Source organism: Marmota flaviventris, chromosome X, assembly GCF_047511675.1.
Source record: "Marmota flaviventris isolate mMarFla1 chromosome X, mMarFla1.hap1, whole genome shotgun sequence".
NCBI lineage: Eukaryota > Metazoa > Chordata > Mammalia > Rodentia > Sciuridae > Marmota > Marmota flaviventris.
Genome location: NC_092518.1, coordinates 106492090 through 106512034, shown reverse-complemented (window position 1 = coordinate 106512034; position 19945 = coordinate 106492090). Strand labels below are relative to the sequence as shown.

Here is a 19945-nt window from a genome sequence, read left to right as displayed (position 1 = left end):
TAAGTCCTTTGTGTCCTAACCATAGACATGTATCTGTGTAAAAAATCTAGCTAAATTATTATTCAAACCTCCTTCCTCTCTCTGTGCCTCCAAATGGCTTTTGACAAATGGCCGCCTTTTGAATCCCCTTGTAATGATTACTTTGTATTCTTTTCCCTTGTCTTCTACTCTTTTCCTTGACTAGAGTTTTGAATCATTGCTGTTATTTTTATGAAGCCCTTTCAATATTAGACTGTTGAGGACACATTGTTTTATTTATTTATTTTTTCCTTATTCATGTTGGAGATTGAGCTCATGGCTTCACACATGCTAAGCATGTGCTGTACTGCTGAGCTATGGTCCTGGCCCCTTAATTTTTTAAAAAAACTTTTTTCTTAAAATAAAATATATACAGAAAAACACACATAATAACTAAATAGCTCAGTGACCTTTCCCAAACTCTCACACACGTGTCTAACACCCAAGCCAAGAAATAGAATAGCACCAGCAACTCAAAGTCTCCTTTGTATGCCCTTTAAGTCACCACCCCAGGCATGACTTTATGCTGGTTTTTTTTTTTTAACTTTTAAAATCCACTTTGAGGTAAAATTTATATATAGTAAGTTTCTTCAATCTTAATTTATAGATCAAAGAGTTTTGTCAAATGTATACAGTTGTATGTTTATCATTACCATCACCAGAATAATCTGTGAAATATTTTCATTATCCAGAAAGTTTCCTCTTACTTCCTTGCAGTCAGTTTCCTCTTTACATTGCTGGTTTGTGGCAACCTCTGAGAGGCTTCCTGCCCTCTATATTTTTGCTTTTCCTAGAACTTCATATGAATGAAGTTGTATGTGATTTCTTCCACTTAATACTTTTGAAATTCATCCAAGATGTTGCATATGACATTAGTTCCTTTTGCTGAATAATACTTCATTATATAGACATATCAGAGTTTATCCATTCACCAGTTGATGGGTTTTTAGGTTGTTACTAGTTGGGGGCTTTTATAAATAAAGTTGCTTTGAATCTTGTACAAGTATTTTGGGAGGTACTTATTTTTGTGTCACCAGGGGTGGGATTGTTGGGTCACGTCAGTAAGTTTATGTTTAACTTTATAAGAAATTGCCAAACTGTTCAAACTGTTTCAAAGTGTCTATACCATTTTGCATATATGGAAGCAATTGTCTGAGACTTCCTTACCACTACTGGTATTGTCACTCTCTTAAATTTCAGTCATTCTAGTGAGTATGTTGTGGTATCTCATTGTTGCTTCTAATTTTCATCTCATGACTAGTGATGTTGAGCATCATTTCATGAGTGTATTTGTCGTTTGTAATCATCTTTAGCAAAGTGTATGTTACTTGCCCATTTTTAAATTGTGTTGTCCTTTTATTTCTGAGTTCTAAGAGTTCTTCGTATATTGTGCTATGCGTATAAGGTCTTTATCAGATATGTGATTTTGAACTTTTTTTTCAGTCTGGTTTCCCTTTTTATCTTGTTAGTTGTTTTTTGAAAGGAAAAAGATATAATTTTGGTTAATTCCAATTTAAGAATATTTTTCTTTTATAGTTTACGTTTTATACCTTAAGACAACTTTGCCCAACTCAAGACCTTGAAGCTAAAAAAAAATATTCTTTCTTTTCAGTTGTAAAACAAAACACCCAAAAGAAGATCTAGAAATTGTTATAGGCACAAATATAGATTTCTCTATTGTTTGGTAATTGTATCTGATTTCAATTTTGGATAACAGGAACGTGTACAGAAAGATTAACAGCTGTGATATATTAATCCACTGACACCTGAAGTATTTGACTTGGCTGTTAACTTTTTTGTTATTGTTTGTGGAGTCTTGCTAGGAACTCACTATCCTCTGCTTCAGCCTTCCTGAGTAGCTGGGAGTAGAGGTGTGGGCCACTATTGTCCAACTTCACTTGGCTTTTAATTTTTGGCTAGTAGATTTTTTTAATGCTCATAAATTTACACTGTGAAAAGGTATTGTAAAGAAATCTGTTAAGTAGTTAAATATAATCACACATCATTTACTGTGTAATATAGTCATATGAAAAGGAAGTATAACAATATTTCACCATCTTGATCCTTATAGTCTGAAAAAGGATGAGTGATTTTAAATTAATATGTGCTTCAAAAACAAGAGTTAGATCTTTCTCAGTGCATCATATCAGGAAGCATGTGAAGTCAATTTGTTTCTGTACTGGTGTTAACTTTGATCTTTGCTGCCAGGTTTCTCTATTATGCAGTTATTGTTTTTCCCTTTGTTAATATATTTCTTGTGAGATGATACTTTGAGACTGTAAATAGCCTGTTTCTCATTATACTTTCACCTTACTAATGCTGTTCTTTTTAATTGGAAATCTTTTTTTAACCTTTTATTATTCATTTTTATGTGGTGTTGAGGATTGAGCCCAGTGCCTCACACATGGCTAGGCAAGTCCTCTACCACTGAGCTACTTAACCTCATCCCCTTAGTTGAAAATCTTAATGTTCATATCTCTTGTTCTGAAATTCTTTGACTATAAGTGTCATAAACTTAAAAGCAGGAAGCCTAAATCCAACTTGTGGAAATCCTATACATAAATATAAACATATACACTATTGATATGAAGATATACAAATTGTTAGAGCTGTCATACTTGCCTTCCCCCCTTTACTTTTGCTGTGTTCCTCTTTTTCTCCATACTGTCCCATTTGTGCCTGTTTCCTTACCTCATTCCATTCTATTCTGTTCTTGGTAGAAAGGAGGAGAAAAATATATCTATTTTGACCACCAGGGCTAGTGTAAGAAGAAATCCTTCTTTTGTCATTACCAGGGTTGTGGTAGGAAAAGTGAATCTTTCCAATGATCTGAGTGACAATGTTGGTTCATTTTGCACAAAAAGGTATTTCACTATGACCAACACATAAAATTGCTTCTGAAGGGTGAATGTTGCCTTACTTTCAAATTATGCATTCGTAGTTAAACTTCTTTAACAAGTCTCATTTATAGCTTGGGGTTGCTTATGAATAAGTTTTAAAAGTGGCTTTTACCAGTTATTACTTAACAATAGTAATTTGCAATCATCTATTTCTCTGATTAGGTACATATATCTTTCTTAATTTTGAGGTATGTAATATAGGACTTTCTGGTATAGTATTTCACTCAGATTCATCAGGATCTGAGGTGGGACCTGAAAATTTTTATTTCTAGCAAGTACCTTGGTGATGTTTATGATGGAGTCCAAGATCAAATTGTTCTGCTATGTTAACCAGTTTTGTTCTTTTTGAGATTTAAAGGTGGTGGTGGTGATTTTATAGACTTATTACAAGGGACACATTTTGAACCATTAACATTTTCTTTCTTTGTAGACCACAGCTTTGACATGCCCATCTGACATATTCAAATGTTTTTCATAGCACTTTTTAAAGTATATTTTTAAGGGCAGTTTTAGGTGCAAAATTGAAGGTACAGAGGTTTCTCATGTACCCTGTTTTCTCACATATTTATAGCCTCCTTGTTATCAGTGTCCCTCACTGTTACAAGTGATGAAACTACACCAACACATCATTATCACTCAAAGTCAAGTCTGTAGTTCATTTGTACATTCTGGGGATTTAAACAATATGACGACATTTATCCACTGTTATAGTATCTTAAACAGTATAATGACATTTATCCACTGTTATAGTATCTTAAAGAGTATTTTCATTGCCTTAAAGACCTTTTGTACTTTGTCTATCCATCCCTCCCTTTTGACTTCTAAGCCCTGTAAGACACTACCCTTTTTGCTATCTTTGCAGTTTTGCCATTTCCAGAATGTCATATACTGGCAGCCTTTTGTGGGTTTTCATCTGATAATTCAACCAAGATATAAAATATTTGAAAAATAAAAGTGAGGTCCCTTCACCTTCTGAATGTAGCCCTCATTGCTGTAAGGTTTATTTATAAAAAATGTTTTTTTCTCTCTTCTCCCCTCTCTCCCTCCCTAACAAGATTAGGGAGACAGTGTTATCTTTGATTCTCCTAGTTAACTTCCCTTGAATACACCCACTACAGGAAGGAGGATCTTGCTGAGGATCTGGGAAGTGAATATCTCCCAAATTAACAAGTGAATACTAGCACACCATCAGCAGTCCCTGGGACCCCCTACTGGAATGTAACCCTTGAAAATTTTTTTAAAACCCCCTTATCCTTCCTGATCAGCAGAGTCACAGCCTTTGGGACCAGAGTCCCCTGTGTTTCTCCTTTGCTAGCAAAGCAATAAACCTTCTTTTTCCTTTTCCTCAAAACCTTGTTCTCATTATTAAATTGGCAGTGGGGACAGGGGTTTAGCTTTCGGTTACAAATTTTGGCACCCCACCTGGGACTTCCTTAATAAGACTCCTATAGTGCAAGAGTTAAAATCAAGAATCAATAAATGGGATGGAGTCAAACTAAAAAGTTTCTTCTCAGCAAAAGAAATGATCAGTGAGGTGAATAGAGAGCCTGCAGTTTGGGACCGAATTTTTACCACATGCACATTAGATAGAGCACTAATCTCTAGAATATATAAAGAACTAAAAAATCTTAACACCAAAAAAATAAACAACCCAATCAATAAATGGACCAAGGACCTGAACAGACACTTCTCAGAAGATATACAATCAATTAACAAGTATATGAAATAATGTTCAACATCTCTAGCAATTAGAGAAATGCAAATCAAAACTACTCTAAGATATCATCTCACTCCAGTCAGAATGGCAGCTATTAAGAATACAAACAATAATATGTGTTGGCAAGGATGTGGGGGAAAAAAGGGCACACTCAAACATTGCTGGCAGGATTGCAAGTTGGTGCAGCCAGTATGGAAAGCAGTATGGAGAATCCTTGGAAACCTGGGAATGGAACCACCATTTGACCCAGCCATTCCACTCCTCGGTCTATACCCAGAGGACTTAAAAACAGCACACTACATGGACACAGCCACATCAATGTTTATAGCAGCACAATTCACAATAGCTAAACCGTGGAACCAACCTAGATGCCTTTCAGTAGATGAATGGGCAGAGAAAATGTGATACACACACACACGCACACACACACACACCACACACGACACATACACACCACACACGACACATACACACCACACACACACACACACTCTCAATGGAATACTATTCGCATTAAAACAAAAGAAAATCATGGCATTTGCAGGTAAATGGATGGAGTTGGGGAAGATAATGCTAAGTGAAGTTAGCCGATCCCCCCCAAAAAAACAAATGCAAAATGTTTTCTGATAGAAGGATACTGATTCATAATGGGGTTGGAGGCAGGGAGGATTAGCTGAACTCTAGAATAGAGCAAAGGAGAGGGAGGGGGCATGGGGGTAGGAAAAATGGTGGAATGAGGTGGACATCATTACCCTAAGTACATGTATGGAGATATGAAATGGTGTGACTCTATTTTGTGTACAACCAGAGATATGAAAAAATATGCTCTATAAGTATATATGAATTGTAATGCATTCTGCTGTCATATATAACAAAGTAGAATAAAAAAATTAGAAAATAAAAAAGTGTTTGTACTAAATATGTACTTTCTTGTCTTGTTATTCCTAAATAATAACAATATAACAACTATTTACATAGTGTTCATGTTGTATTCAATATGTTAAGTATTTAGATGTTATTTAAATTATATGGGAGGATGAGTATATATTATATGCAAATAGTATGCCTTTTCTTTTTTATATTTCTAAACCTTTTTTTAAGTTTTATTGATTTCATTTTAAATACACGACAGCGGAATGCATTACAATTCTTATTATACAGAGTACATTTTTTCATATCTTTATATAGAGTATGTTCCCACTAACTCATGCCTTTATACATGCACTTTGTTTTTTTTTTTTTGCATTACAATTCTTTTTTTAAATATTTTTTAGTTGTAGATGAATACAGTATCTTTATTTTATTTATTTATTTTTTGTATGTGGAGCAGAGGATCGAACCCAGTGCCTCACACATGAGGCAAGTGCTCAACCTCTGAGCCATAGCCCTGGCCTGCATTACAATTCTTATTACACATATATACCATAAATTTTTCATATCTCTGTTTATATATAAAGTATGTTGACATTGCTATTCAAGTCTTCATACATGTAATTTGGATAATGATGTCCATCACATTCCACTGCCCTTGCTAATCCCCTGCCCCCTCCCTTTCCCCCCCCCTCCCATCCCTCTTCCCTATCTAGAATTCATCTAATCCTCCCCTGCCTCCTCCCTTTCCCTCCCACCCTCTTCTTTATCTAGAATTCATCTAATTCTCCCCTGCCCCCCTCTCTACCCCACTATGAGTCAGCCTCCTTATATCAGAGAAAACATTCATCATTTGTTTTTGGGGGATTGGCTAACTTCACTTAGCATTATCTTCTCCAACACCATCCATTTACCTGCAGATGCCATGATTTTATTCTCTTTTAATGCTGAGTAAAATTCCATTGTGTATATATGCCACATTTTTTTATCCATTCATCTACTGAAGGGCATTTAGGTTTGCTCCCCAGTTTAGGTATTGTGAATTGTGCTGCTGTAAACATTGAGGTGGCTGTGTCCCTGTAGTATGTTTGGATGTACCACAGCATATTTATCCATTCACCCACTGTGTTAGTCAGCTTTACATTGCTGTGATCAAAATACCCAGCGAGACCAACTTAAAGGAGAAGTTTATTTTGGGCTCAGAGTTTCAGGGTTCAGTCAGTGTTTGGCTGACTCCATCATTTTGAGCCCAAGGTTAGGGAGAACACCATAATTATGTATAATGAAATGCATTGTTGTTGTTATTATTTTGAGCAGTAATCTGTTAGATCACCTAAGAAAAAAATAAAGGGTATTTGGGGGGTGGGGGGGCTTCAAGGTGGGTACTGGGGATTGAACCCAGGCTGAGCGGTCCTTTTTACTTTTAATTTTGAGACAGGGTCTTGCCAAGTTGCTGATGCTTGCCTTAAGCTTGCTATCCTCCTGTCTCAGTCTCTCAAATTGCTGAGATTATAGGTATACACCCCCATGCCTGGATTGTTTTTATTTTATCTTTACTTATTCCTTTGTCTTTGTTCTTTTTTTTTTCTTTTCTTTGTGTGGATCTGAGTACTGATTTATATAATTTTTCTCCTCTGTATAGAACTTCTTTAGCATTTCTTTCAAGGCAAGTCTAAGGGCAACAAATTCCCTGAGATTTTATTTATCCAAGAAAGTCTTTGTCTCCTTCACTTTTTTTTAAGAGGGGGGGGGAGTTTTTTAATATTTATTTTTTAGTTTTCGGTGGATACAACATCTTTATTTTATTTTTATGTGGTGCTGAGATCGAACCCAGCGCCCCGCGCATGCCAGGCGAGCACACTACTGCTTGAGCCACATTCCCAGCCCCTGTCTCCTTCACTTTTGAGAGGTAATTACACAGGTCTAGAATTCTAAGTTGGTGTGTTTTTGTTCCTCAATACTTTTAAATATTTTACTTCATTTACTTTTTGCTTACATGTTGTCTGAGGAGGAATCTGATATAATGCTTACTTTTGTTTTTTAAGGGTAAGATTTATTCTTTCTGGCTTCCTTCAGGATTTTTTCTTTATCTTTGATTTTTCAAACCTTTTTATTTTGAGACAAGGTCTTGTTTAGTTGCTTAGGGCCTTGCTAAATTGCTGAGATTGGCCTCAGACTTGTGATCCTTCTGCTTCAGCCTCCTGAGTTGCTGAGATTTCAGGTGTGAGCCACCAACCCCAGCTTTCAGAGGCATTCTTCACTGTGTGACAGTGCTCCTTCCCCCAGATGGAGGTCTTACTACATTGCTCAGGCTGTTCTTCAATGCCTGGACTCAAGTGATTCTTCCACCTAAGCCTCTCGAGTGCTGGGACTATAGGTGTTCACCACCATGCCTGGTTGTTAGTGTTTTTTTTTTTAAATATAGTTTTTAGTTGTTGATAGACCTTTATTTATTTGTACATGGTGCTGAGAATGAGCCCAGTGCCTCCCATATGCCAGGCAAGTGCACTACTGTTGAGCCCCAGCCCCAGCCCCAGCCCCAGCCCTTTGTTAGTGTTTTTGATCTGTAGCATTTCTTTCTTTTGGTTCTTTCCTAGGATTTCCATCTCTCTGCTTACATTGCCCATCTGAGCTTGCATGCTTTTTACTTCATCCCTTAGCATATCAATTAAAGCTGTTTTTAACATCCCGGCCATATCTGAGTCTGGTTCTAATGCTTCAGATTGTCTTCAATTTGTCTTTTCCAGCTGTGTTTGATTTCATATTTCAATATGACTTGTAATTTTTCTTGGTAGCATGATTTGATGTACTAGATACAAAGAACTGTTGTAGATGCGCTTTTAGTATTATGGGTGCATATTATAGTCTTGTGTTTTAGGTCTCAGTCTTTTTTTTTTTTTTTTTTCTTAGTTGTAGATGGACACAATATCTTTATTTATTTTTATGTGGTGCTGAGTATCAAATCCAGGGCCTCAGGCATGTGAGGCAAGCATTCCACCACTGAGCTACAACCCCAGCCCAGGTCTCAGTCTTTTAATGACCCTGTGCCTATGTACTTGACTTATGTTTCTCAGGCTCCTCCTTCTCTCCCTCCTGCCTCCTGTTGTCAGACCCTGCTAAGGAATACAATATGCTCTGAGGTGTGTCTTCCTTCCTCCCTCTCCCCCCTCCCTCTCCCCCCTCCCTCTCCCCCTCCTTCCTTCCCTCCCAGGACCTCATGCATGTTGGGCAAGTTGTCTACCACTCTGCTGTATCCCCAGCAAACTCCACTCACCCGTTTAAATTTTGAGACAGTGTCTTACTGTGTTGCTCAGGTTGGCTTCAAATTTTGGGTCCTCTTGTTTCAGTCTCCCAAGTAGCTGGGATTACAGGTGTGTGCACCACCATGCCCAGCAAAAGTACATTTTATACAAGAAAGAAAAATAGACATTTTATTGTGGACCAAATGCATGTTGTAAACAATTTATTCAATCCCTGTCCCTCTGCCCAAATACTTTGAATTTTTTCTCTGAGATTAATTTTGAGATTTATTTTCAGAATACAAAGTGTGAAAAGGTGAGGTAACACGTGAAAACATTTATGATAATGCTCACCTAGTGGAGGTTTGGACATTTTTATATGTAGGACATTGGAGAAAGCTGTCAAATTCTACCTGCATTTCTTCAGTTTATATGTCAGTTCCTTATTGTTCCAATGTCTGCCATTCCAATTTTCAATTGATGGTACCTGTGAGCCTGGTCCTGGGAACCTGCACTGTCCATGCAGTGCAGGATTGAATTATCACAGAGCTAACATCTCTCTCCTCTTCCCCAACTTTCAACCTGTGAAAGATGAGAGTTGGTCTATTAACTGCCTTGCTCTCTGTTGGAATAATCCTGTGATGGATTTCTACACAGACTCTCAAAGTCTTCACATGGGATTGAACTGCATTTACCCACACGGATAGTTTCCTACTGGTGGTACTTTAAAGGCTGTTTTATAAGTAAATAGTGCTTGCACTAGAATAAGGTTTGTTTTTGGGGAATTGAAACTAAAATACAGTGGCATGTTACTTTAAACAAATTCAATGTAGAAACCTTAATTTTCCCCAAAATTAGATTTACAGAGCAATTTTTAAATAAAGAAAATTGTTTAAATGTAGCACATATTCATAAAGGACACTGAAAATGCTCTACTTTTGGGTGGTCAATTTTGTGAAATTGAATAGAGCTGTATGGCAGAGATTTCTGGGTGTATTTTAATATTTAAATCACTCTTACAAAGTTGTTTACTGCAATTTGAATTCTACCAATGTGATAGGTAGGGAAACCATGTAATTTATTGTCTAAACCACGACTCTTTCTATTGAAATGTTGCGCTATTATACTGGAATAAAATGTAAGAGCCAGCACATATGGTCATCCTCTGTGTACGTAACCATGTTATCATTGTTCAGAATCATATTATTGTATTGACCAAAAATGAAATGTGGTAGATAATACTTTTTCAATTAGTACCTTTAGATGATGTACTATCAACATTATTGTGTATTTCTAAGCATTAATAAAGTCTTAAGAGTTAAAAGCAAAATTGTGAACCAAAAACTGAAAGGTGATTGATAATCTCTTATACAAGCTTGTTAAGCTCATGTTCCTGTAACTTTTATTTGTGGATTATATTTGCCATTTTCTAAATTATTTTATAGGTCTTATTTGGATTCTTCCTAGCAAAAGTTTTCCTCACAGTATAGTTGTAATACATAAATATGAAGTTTTTAGCATAGTACATGACACCTAGTAGATACTCAATAAATGGTAGTTAATAAGAATGAGAAGAATAAGCATGGTGAAAATGGTGCCATAATTTAACTTCAGGTCCAGTCTGGTCATAGGCCTGAAGTATTTTTTATTTTCTCTTCTGAGATTAAGTATAATCACAAGTAGTAGTTGAGATGTTCATGGATTAGAAGTACTAAAAAATAGATTGTTAGTAATAAAAATGTAATTTATGTAGTTATATCTATAACTTTTCCCTTTATTCCTTAACTCTCCCTAAGCCTCCCTCTTGATGGATGATCTTTGTGATTTTTTTTTTTTTTTGTGCCCAGTACTGCTTTGCAGCCCAACCAGCTGTTCTGTCTTTATAGGGTGATATTGGAACTTGTTTTGGGCCATTGAGCTGATAGCCTCTCTAGACATATTTGTGAGTGTTCTGTCTTATTCAGACATAAAAATTAAATCACTACTTATAGTTTTGATCTTATAATGATGTTAGCTTTTCAAATATAGGGGTTCTGTCCTGTTCAACTTTAAATTTTCATGTCTGGCATTTAGTAAACGGATAAATAAATATCTCTCTTTTGCCTCCCTCCCATTATTTAGCCTGGCATTCAGTAAAAAATTGTAGTATTGTATTATGTGAAAGGAGAATCTTACATTACTCTGAATTAAAAAGCAAAGTAAGCTCAAAGAAAAAGCATCAAGGGAGTGGAATTCATTTATCTTCTTACCAAACAAAAGAAAATTGCTTTTATTTGCTTTTACCTCTTGAATTATTTTTGTTCATTTTTGCTCTTATTAGCCTTTCATAGGAAGATTTCTTACTGCTCTTCTAGATGACTTTATTTCCCTGTTTCTTTTTCAAAATTCCCTGCTTATGAAATCGAGAATTGACACATAGATGTTATAGACTCATATGAATTACCTAGTAAGAGAATTAGGCTAGCTTAGTAATGAAGAAAATGTTTTATTTCTATGGTAAAAACTATATGTAGCAGTTTAAGGTTTGTAGTATGTATTCTAGGAAAGGGTTAGCTTAACTTTAACATAATAGACTGTAAACTTAATTTTTTCCAATTATGGCATACCCTCATTTGTGTTTCCAAGTGTATATGTAGTATGCCACCACAGTTACAATCCCCATACTTGAAACAAAACAACACAAAAACATCTATCTAAATTTGTTTTTACCAGGCCATTTCTCTGTAACCCAGTTCCTTACTTGGGAACAGGATATCTGCTGACGTAATTGTTTCTGTGAGGGGTAACCTTTTTGACCTGTCAATTTAAAATGAAGTGTTTGTATTCATTTTCCCATAAAGGAGACATGGTAGGTCCCAAACTAGTGTTAAGTGAAAATGTAGTATTTAGACTTCACTGTAGTTAGCATTCACTGAACTGCTTAAGTACAAAAACATATACATACACAAAATATGCTTATTTACCAAGAAAATAAGAACTTTGTTAGGTACATACTAGCTTTTATCTTTCTTGCACTTGCTATTGAACTAAATCCTTTCCAGAAATCTAGATTGTCCTTAGGTTCTTCAGTTGTCCTTTTGGCCTCTACACGCATTCCTCCAACCCTTTACCCTATAAACACACATAAGTACCATTTACTGCTTCATTTTGAATGAGTAGTCAACACTGTCAGTCATATCACTTTAGGGGACTATCTGCAAATTATGACATAACAGGAACTTAAGTTGATTTTTATTCAGTGAGTCCAAGTTAGGCAATGGTTTTGTCCTTATCAGCAATGTTTTTAATATTGGGCTGATTTTCAGTGAGTACTTTGGTAGCCATGAATTAAAACATAGCTTTAAATTTCTTTGTGTTTAATTTTCTTTTTGTGTTTTTGTTGCGTTATTGTTTGATTTTTTTTTTAAAAACTAATTCTGTAGAGGAAATATGGGTAGAAAATGCAAATGCATTATAACTAAATGATTGTACTGGCTGTAATTTTATAATATTTGGTTTTATACTATATACTTTCATCAATTTTAGGATGCTTTGGTTTATAATAAGGAGGTTGAGAAAAGAATTGGCTTATAAAACTTAAGATTCATGTGCCAAGAATGATTTGGAGGTTAGAAATATAGATAAAATTTAAGAATGTTAATTTTTAATAGGCTATATTTAGAATCTACAAGTGTGTAAAAGGTAAAAACAATTTGCTATTATGTGTAAGTTAATTTTTTTCAAATTAGAAACTATATTGTGACTGCATAATTTCAACCTTTGTATTTTATTAATTTTTTTTTTTTAAATTTTAGTTTCAGTCTGATGGAAGCAAACAAGAAGATAAAGAGAAAACGGTAAGAGATTGGAACAATCCAATAATGTATCTAATGTTTGTTTAGGTACAGCATATTGCAAATTTTACTGTGAATAAGCTTTAATCATCTGTGTAAATAATTATTTTATGCTTTACGTACTGAGTACAGCTTTTGGCAACTGTACAAAGTTACCTTTTTAAGATTAATATCCCTTTCTTTTGAAGATTAACATGTTGAGAAAGGAAGAGAGATAAAAGTCCCTCATTCCCTTGCTCTCCCTTTCCTTCTCTCACCCCATTTGCTATCTTGGATGGAGAAAAACAAGTAAGGACAGTGATAGGGTGGGGAATTAGATATTGTGTTATGAAATCAAGAAATGGTAATTTCTTCAAAAATTATTTTGAAGCTGGATTGGTATGGACCTCTTATTGATATAGTTTTTTTTTTCCTCCTTTCTTCTTAGGAAGTTATCCTTAGCTGTTTGCTTAGCATTACTGACCAGGTACTACTTCCATCTCTTTCTTTGATGGACTGCAATGCTTGTATGTCTGAGGAACTATGGGGGATGTTTAAAACATTTCCCTATCAGCATAGGTAAATACACATTATTTTTCTATTTTTAACTACTAGTAATTCTAGTGTATTAACCTCCAAGTATTTAACTTTTCCTAATTCTTCATCTCATCATTTTTTAAGATATCATCTGTATGGCCAGTGGAAGAATGAAACTTATAACAGTCACCCACTTTTAGTAAAAGTTAAAGCTCAAACAATAGACAGAGCCAAATATATCATGAAGTAAGTTTTAATTTATTTTTCTTCATATTAATCTAAACTATATCTGGATTTAATTTACTTTGTTTAAGGTAGCTTATGTCAGCACCTCAGTTTTGAGAAAGCACATAAATATTTACTAAAGGAATAGCTGATTATATACTGTAGATGGAATATGAATTTTTGTGATTTTTTTTTAGCTCATTTTAACTACCAAGTTAATGTTTTCATAGTTGTCTATGTATAAAATCTAATAAAAATTATCTAAATGCATCATATTATAGGATGAGTTCTTTAAAAAAAAAGACAGCCTGCTGTGGCTTTTCTTTAATTTGCATAATACAGTTGATGGTTTATGCAAGGTTGTCACAGTTCTAGGAATTTCTTCCACTGATAGTTATTCTAATAAAGATGTTTTATCTGTTAGTTCTGCGTAATTGAATTAGACCTTCCTATCTCCATAGGGAGCCAACTTTCAAGAAATTTCTTTTATTTGTGTGCTTTTATTTTATGTCATTAAAAATGTAAGAGTAATGTTAATTCTACTTCCTGGTAGACTAGTTTAATTATAAAGCTTATATACTTCTGATTAGTATCACTTTTGATACTAAATACACTTGCTGTATTTGTATGTGTTTTCAGCAAGGCTGTATTATCAGTTGTTGTTCCACTTATAAATTCATGCAGTGGTATGGCCATTCTAATTAAAAGTTGTATACTCTTTAGTTTAACTAGATTTAATAGTATGCACTGATGATGTCCTTGCTCAATGATAGTGTCTTTAGTCACAGTCTGCTGGGAGCTGTGCAGAGTCACAATCTGGTTTAATAGGTGCTCTTTTATATTATGTATGAAATGCTATGGGAGGATAGACAAAAGAGTGAATTATTTTGCCTAGGCAAGTTCTTATTCGAGTTATTAGGCCTGGTTTTCCTGAAAGAGTTCTGATCTTTAAAGTTCTCCAGGTACAGTTTCTCAGTTAAGAAAAGTTAATATTTATGGAGCTATTACTATGTGTGCTAGGCACTGAACTAAGTGCTTTATTAGATTCTTTAATAATATTAAATATTATTAAATTCCTTGAATTCATTTCATCTATTCTCTCTACCACTATAACCTTGGTTCTTTGATCTGGAGTATTACAGTGCCTTATATTATTCTTTTACTTCAAAATCCTTTGCCTACTGACCATTGCCTGCAGGTTGTATGTCAAGCTTTATGACATGGTGAGGTAAGAGATTCTACCTCGAGCTGTACTGAGCCTAAATGTATTTCCTAAATGTATCATGGTCTCCTTAGCTTTACTTCCTTTGCATATATTTTTGTTTCCTATATTTGTACAGGTTTTTCCCTTACCTCCCTTTCCCTTCTCCATTGGTGATTCATTCTTGGAGAGGAGCTCCAGTGTCACTTCTCTGAAACTTTCCCTAGCACATACTACCCAAATTCATTGATTGTCTTTTATTTGTGCCATCAGTATTCCTTAGGCAAATAATGCTAGCATATCACTTAAGTACATTGCTATGATTGTTTTCTTTTTTAAAAAAAAATCTCTTTAAAGTTGATATGTTCATATATATCTTAAATCTAAAGAGGTATATAGAGTTTATATGTAAGTGAGATCGTATAGTGAGTGTCTTTCTGTGCCTGGCTTGTTTCACTTAGTATAATGTCCTCCAGTTTCATCCATATTGCCTTGAATCCAATTTCTTTCTTTTTAAAAGCTGTATAGTAAAAAGTCTACCAGAAGCTGTGGGGGTGAGGGAAGGCATGGAGAAAGGGGAGATGTTGATCAAAGAATATAAAATTTCAGTTAGATTGGAGGAATAAGTTTTAGTGATCTCTTGTACTGCATGGTGACCACAGCTGATGATAATGTTTATTTCAGAATTTCAAAAAGAATAGATTTTTAGTCTTAGCACCATACACACACATGCATGTGCACATACTCAAAGATAACTTGGTGGGGTGATGGAATGTTAATTAGCTTGATGGAATCTTTCTATAGTGCATAAATAGATCAAAACATCCCAATTTGCCCCATAGATATATAAAAAATTTAAAAAGTAAAAAAGTTATGCCATAAAAGGTCTCTTATCCTATTATCCTTTCATTCAGTTACTCCCCAAGGGGTAGGGGGAGTAATCAATGTTTAGTTCCTTCCATTTATTTATCTATCTATTTATTTAACAGTTCAGGGTTTAGTTTCTTATTTATCTTTCAAGATAATTTTATGTATGCACAAGGCAATACAAATATATTATCCTCACTTAAAAAATATTTTTACTTGTAGTTGGATACCACATCTTTTTTAAAATATATTTTTAAGTTGTAGGTGAACACAATACCTTTATTTTATTTTTATGTGGTGCTGAGGATCTAACATAGTGCCTCACGCATGCTAGGCAAGTGCTGTACCACTGAGCCACAACCCCAGCCCAGTACCTTTATTTTATTTGTTTGTTTTTATGTGATGCTGAGGATTGAATCTAGTACCTCACACACACTAGGCAAGTGCTCTACTACTGAGCTATAATCCCATCCCTTATTCTCACTTTTTATATTATTGATAGAATATAAGTACTGTTCTGAAAAATTTTAAGACTATAGAAATTTAAAACATGGATTTAAATCTGTTTCCCTCTATATCAAGCTCGAGAACAGAGACTGTTATTCGTCTTTGTATTCCTGATACTTAGCATTTTTGTGTGTCATACTGGGCATTAATATGAATTAATTAATTGATGAATAAAAATATAATTTATCATAGAAAAATATGCACAGAGTTTTTAATACACTTGGATTATTGTTGCATTTGTAAATTGGAACTGTAAACCAGGCTTGAACATTATGAGTTTGATATTGTTTGAACTTTTTACACTGAGAGTGGACAATATTAATTATTACTTGTAGAATTTCTTTTTTAAAAAAATATTTACTTTTTAGTTTTTTTAGGTGGACACAATATCTTTATTTTATTTTTATGTGGTGCTGAGGATCGAACCCAGTGCCTCATGCATGCCAGGCGAGTGTGCTACCACTTGAGCCACGTCCCAAGCCCCTACTTATAGAATTTCACAAGGTTTGAATATTGCTTAAAACATGAACTTGCTGTAGGGCATTTAATAATTCATTCTACAAGTGCTTACTGATTATATTTTATGTGCCAGATACCATGGTAGCTTGAGGGTAAGGCATAATCAAGTAAATATTCATTTTAATTTCTGTTTGTTTGCCCTCTTCTCCCCATAGTGGAGGCAGAAGGGAGTGGAATCAAAAGTAGGGAAGGGTTAGCCTTGGCAAATAGGTGGAGACAGGTGGTAGTAAGTTTGAAGCTGGAACAGAATATAGCCAAAGTTTAAAACTACTGTTCTCCTTTCTGGAAGCAGGAGCAAGAAACTGGGCAGTGGAAAATGGGAAAGGAAAATGGCCAATGATGAAATCATTTTAATTATTGGGTTTGTTTTGTCATAAGATTCTTGAGATGATTATGTCATTTGTTATTTTTAGAATGATCACAGTCCCTGATTTATATACCAAATTCACAATGTAAAATTCTTTTAAGGAAAAAACTTCTTTCCTTTCACATATAATTGTTTTGTGAAAAGTCTCTCAAGTTTTTGAATTTATTGTGTAAAATTTTCATCAGAAGTATTTAAGTTTTGGTGTAATAATTGTTTTGAGCTGTAAAAGTTTTATTGATATAAGTTTGCAGAATGTTGGTAAAAGACTTCCAAGCAGAAGAAGAAATAAAGAGGAAGGAAAGAAGTAGAATTTATTTTTTTAAATAGTTTAACTTGAATAGAAAAGCAGAGAACATTCATATCAAGGAGTATAACATTGACTATTACTTCTTTAGGGTCACTGAGCCAGATGACATGAGGCATTTGATTGTATTATACCAAATTTGATATTTTAATCTCTAAGCTTATAAATGAGCACTTCTAAATCTAAAAATGATTATGACATTCTATAAAAAGAATTTTATATACTTATAGAGTACATTAAAAATTTTACTGCTTATTAGATTATTAGTATAAAATGGAAATGTGTATTTTATAAATGTTACACATTTGATATCCTCTGGGAGACACCCTAACCTAACTACTACAATAGAGTATATGATAAATACAGTTGTTTACATGGATTCATATTGGATATTTGGGAAAGAACTATTGTCCAGTCCCCTAACCCCATGATATAACAAAGCTGTCAACATGATGGGTAATGTTACTTAAGATGATCCCTGCCACCTTTCTCTCCCCTTGTAGGCGTTTAACCAAGGAAAATGTGAAGCCTTCAGGAAGACAAATTGGGAAGTTGAGCCACAGCAATCCAACCATTTTGTTTGATTATGTATGTTTTAAGATTAATATTATTTTAAGGAATTTTTCTTTGGGTTGTCTTTAATACAGAAATTGAAATAGATATAATCTTAAAATTGTTTTGTAGTTTTAGGAAAAAAATTTAAGCAAATGGAACATTTGGTTGTACTAAGAAAACTTACTACACAATGTAATACATTGACTTATTTTTGTAGTAATACACAATAGCACTACAAATATAAATACCCTGTTATCTTGTTTACCATATTTTCATTCCTAGAAGCATTATTTGTTGATTTTAGCTTTTAGAAGCATTTGAATAGCATTTCATTGTGATTCAGATATAACACTGTGACTTTCATTTCTTTGATTCAAAAACACATTTAACATGAGACTAGCCTCTCTCTTTTCAAAATCCATGTTTAGACTCCCTGGAATTATTTCTTAGTTGTAAAGTGTAGACTAAGAAAATATTCTCTAAGGCATTGATAGAATAATAAGTTTTGTATAAATGTAAAATTATAGGAAAACATTTTAATTATAAGCATTGTTTGTACTGGAAAATTGTAGCTATCACTTAGTTGGCATAGTAGTTCTCTTTTGTTTAGTTAATGACATCTGTTTTTTGTTGCTATCTTCCAGATCTTGTCACAAATACAGAAATATGATAATTTAATAACACCTGTAGTTGATTCATTGAAATACCTCACATCATTGAATTATGATGTCTTGGCCTGTATCCTTTCAAGTGAAGGAATACATAGATTTCCCATTAATGGTGAATGATTTATTTTCATTCTAATTTCTTTTAGTAACCAAATGAGGTTAATTCAGGTGGATTATCTGAAGTTTGGCCCAGCAAGATTGTGAGCTGGAGAATGAGTGTCTCTACACTTGTGTGAGTGCCTTTGTGTTATATAAAGGCATTAGGTTTATCAAACATCTTGGTATAGGTGGAGTCTATCTTGTTTGTTGAAAGGTAGAAAAGAGACTAAAGAAGAAAAGTTGGTATTACAATGAATATTTGTCAATAATTTGTAATTACTTGAAGCAAACAGTTTTATTTTTCTCTCAAGATGCATTTTTTGTTTGTTGTGAGGGTCTTTGTTAGAGATGTAGTTAAATATTTTTTTCTTAATGTATGAAAGATTGTATCATTGAAGCTTTGGCTAATCCAGAAAAGGAGAGAATGAAACATGATGACACAACCATCTCAAGCTGGCTTCAGAGTAAGTAATTTTATTTTTTCAAAGATGAGATTACTGTTGGTGATAACTGCTATGTTTTGTATTGTTGCCTATGCTTAAAAACTTTCTTAAAATTTATTTATTTGTAGTTTTTAGATATACGTGACAATAGAGTATCATACATGGGGTGCAACGTATTACAATTTTGATCCCATTCTTGTGGTTGAACATGATGTGTATTTATACTGGTTATGTATTCATATATGAACATAGGAAAGTTATGCCCAATTCATTCTACTGTCTTTCCTATTCTCCCCACTTCCCTTCATTACTCTTTGTCTGATCCTATGAACTTCTATACAAGAATATATTTGTCGAGGGCTCTTAAGAATAATGAGGCACTCAGATGTGTACACAGTGTCCAAGTCCTTTGCTATATAATACTTATTGATTTTCCAAACTTGAGACCATTATTGACTATGGTAGAGTTTGGGGAAGCATTACCTGGGAGATAAAAATCCCCTTCTTTTAAATCACTGTTTTTTTTTTTTTAAATATTTATTCTTAAGTTATAGGTAGACATAATATCTTCATTTTACATTTATGTGGTGCTGAGGATTGAACTTTAGCACTTTACCACTGAGCCACAACCCCAGCCCCTAAATTACTGTTATTTTAAAGGAGTTGATCTTACGGGGAACTGGTCACACTCCTTCTCAGTTCTCTTTCTTTCAACCTGATGTGTCTGATATCTGAATTGTGCACTGGTTCCCTATTATCCTATAACATCTAAAATATTTAATAAGTCATACAAGTTGTTCTAATGGAATCAGGTTACTGTTTTAGCCTCATGTTTTCACCCTCCCCAATATTCTAGGCTCCATTAATCTGAACTTCTTGCACTTTCCAGGGACCTTTTGCACTATTTGTTAAAACTGGTCTTTTGTCTACTTTTTGGTCTGCAATGCTTTACTTCTTTCCTTGGTGCTTTACAACTGGTAGCATGTTTCTAGACAAAAAAAAAAAAATTTGATTCAAACTTTCAAGAGGGGTATTTTATCATTGAAGTTTACTCTGTGATCTGCAAGATTTTTGTTGTGTCCTCATTAATCAGGTGG

At 34.2% G+C, this 19945-nt stretch overlaps 1 protein-coding gene across 8 annotated transcripts in view; it reads left to right on the top strand.

The window, feature by feature from the left end:
* Thoc2 (THO complex subunit 2) overlaps nt 1-19945 on the top strand; it is a 120518-nt gene that overhangs the window by 62768 nt on the left and 37805 nt on the right. For all 8 annotated transcript variants that reach the window (XR_011705719.1, XR_011705718.1, XM_071606631.1 and 5 more), the window contains 6 exons: nt 12539-12580; nt 13005-13135; nt 13238-13339; nt 17587-17671; nt 18283-18376; nt 18789-18869. Coding sequence is in view for 6 of the 8 variants with exons in the window: in XM_071606631.1 (XP_071462732.1) it covers nt 12539-12580; nt 13005-13135; nt 13238-13339; nt 17587-17671; nt 18283-18376; nt 18789-18869 (535 nt within the window). In the remaining 2 variants the exon portion in view is untranslated. The remainder of the gene's footprint in view (nt 1-12538; nt 12581-13004; nt 13136-13237; nt 13340-17586; nt 17672-18282; nt 18377-18788; nt 18870-19945) is intronic.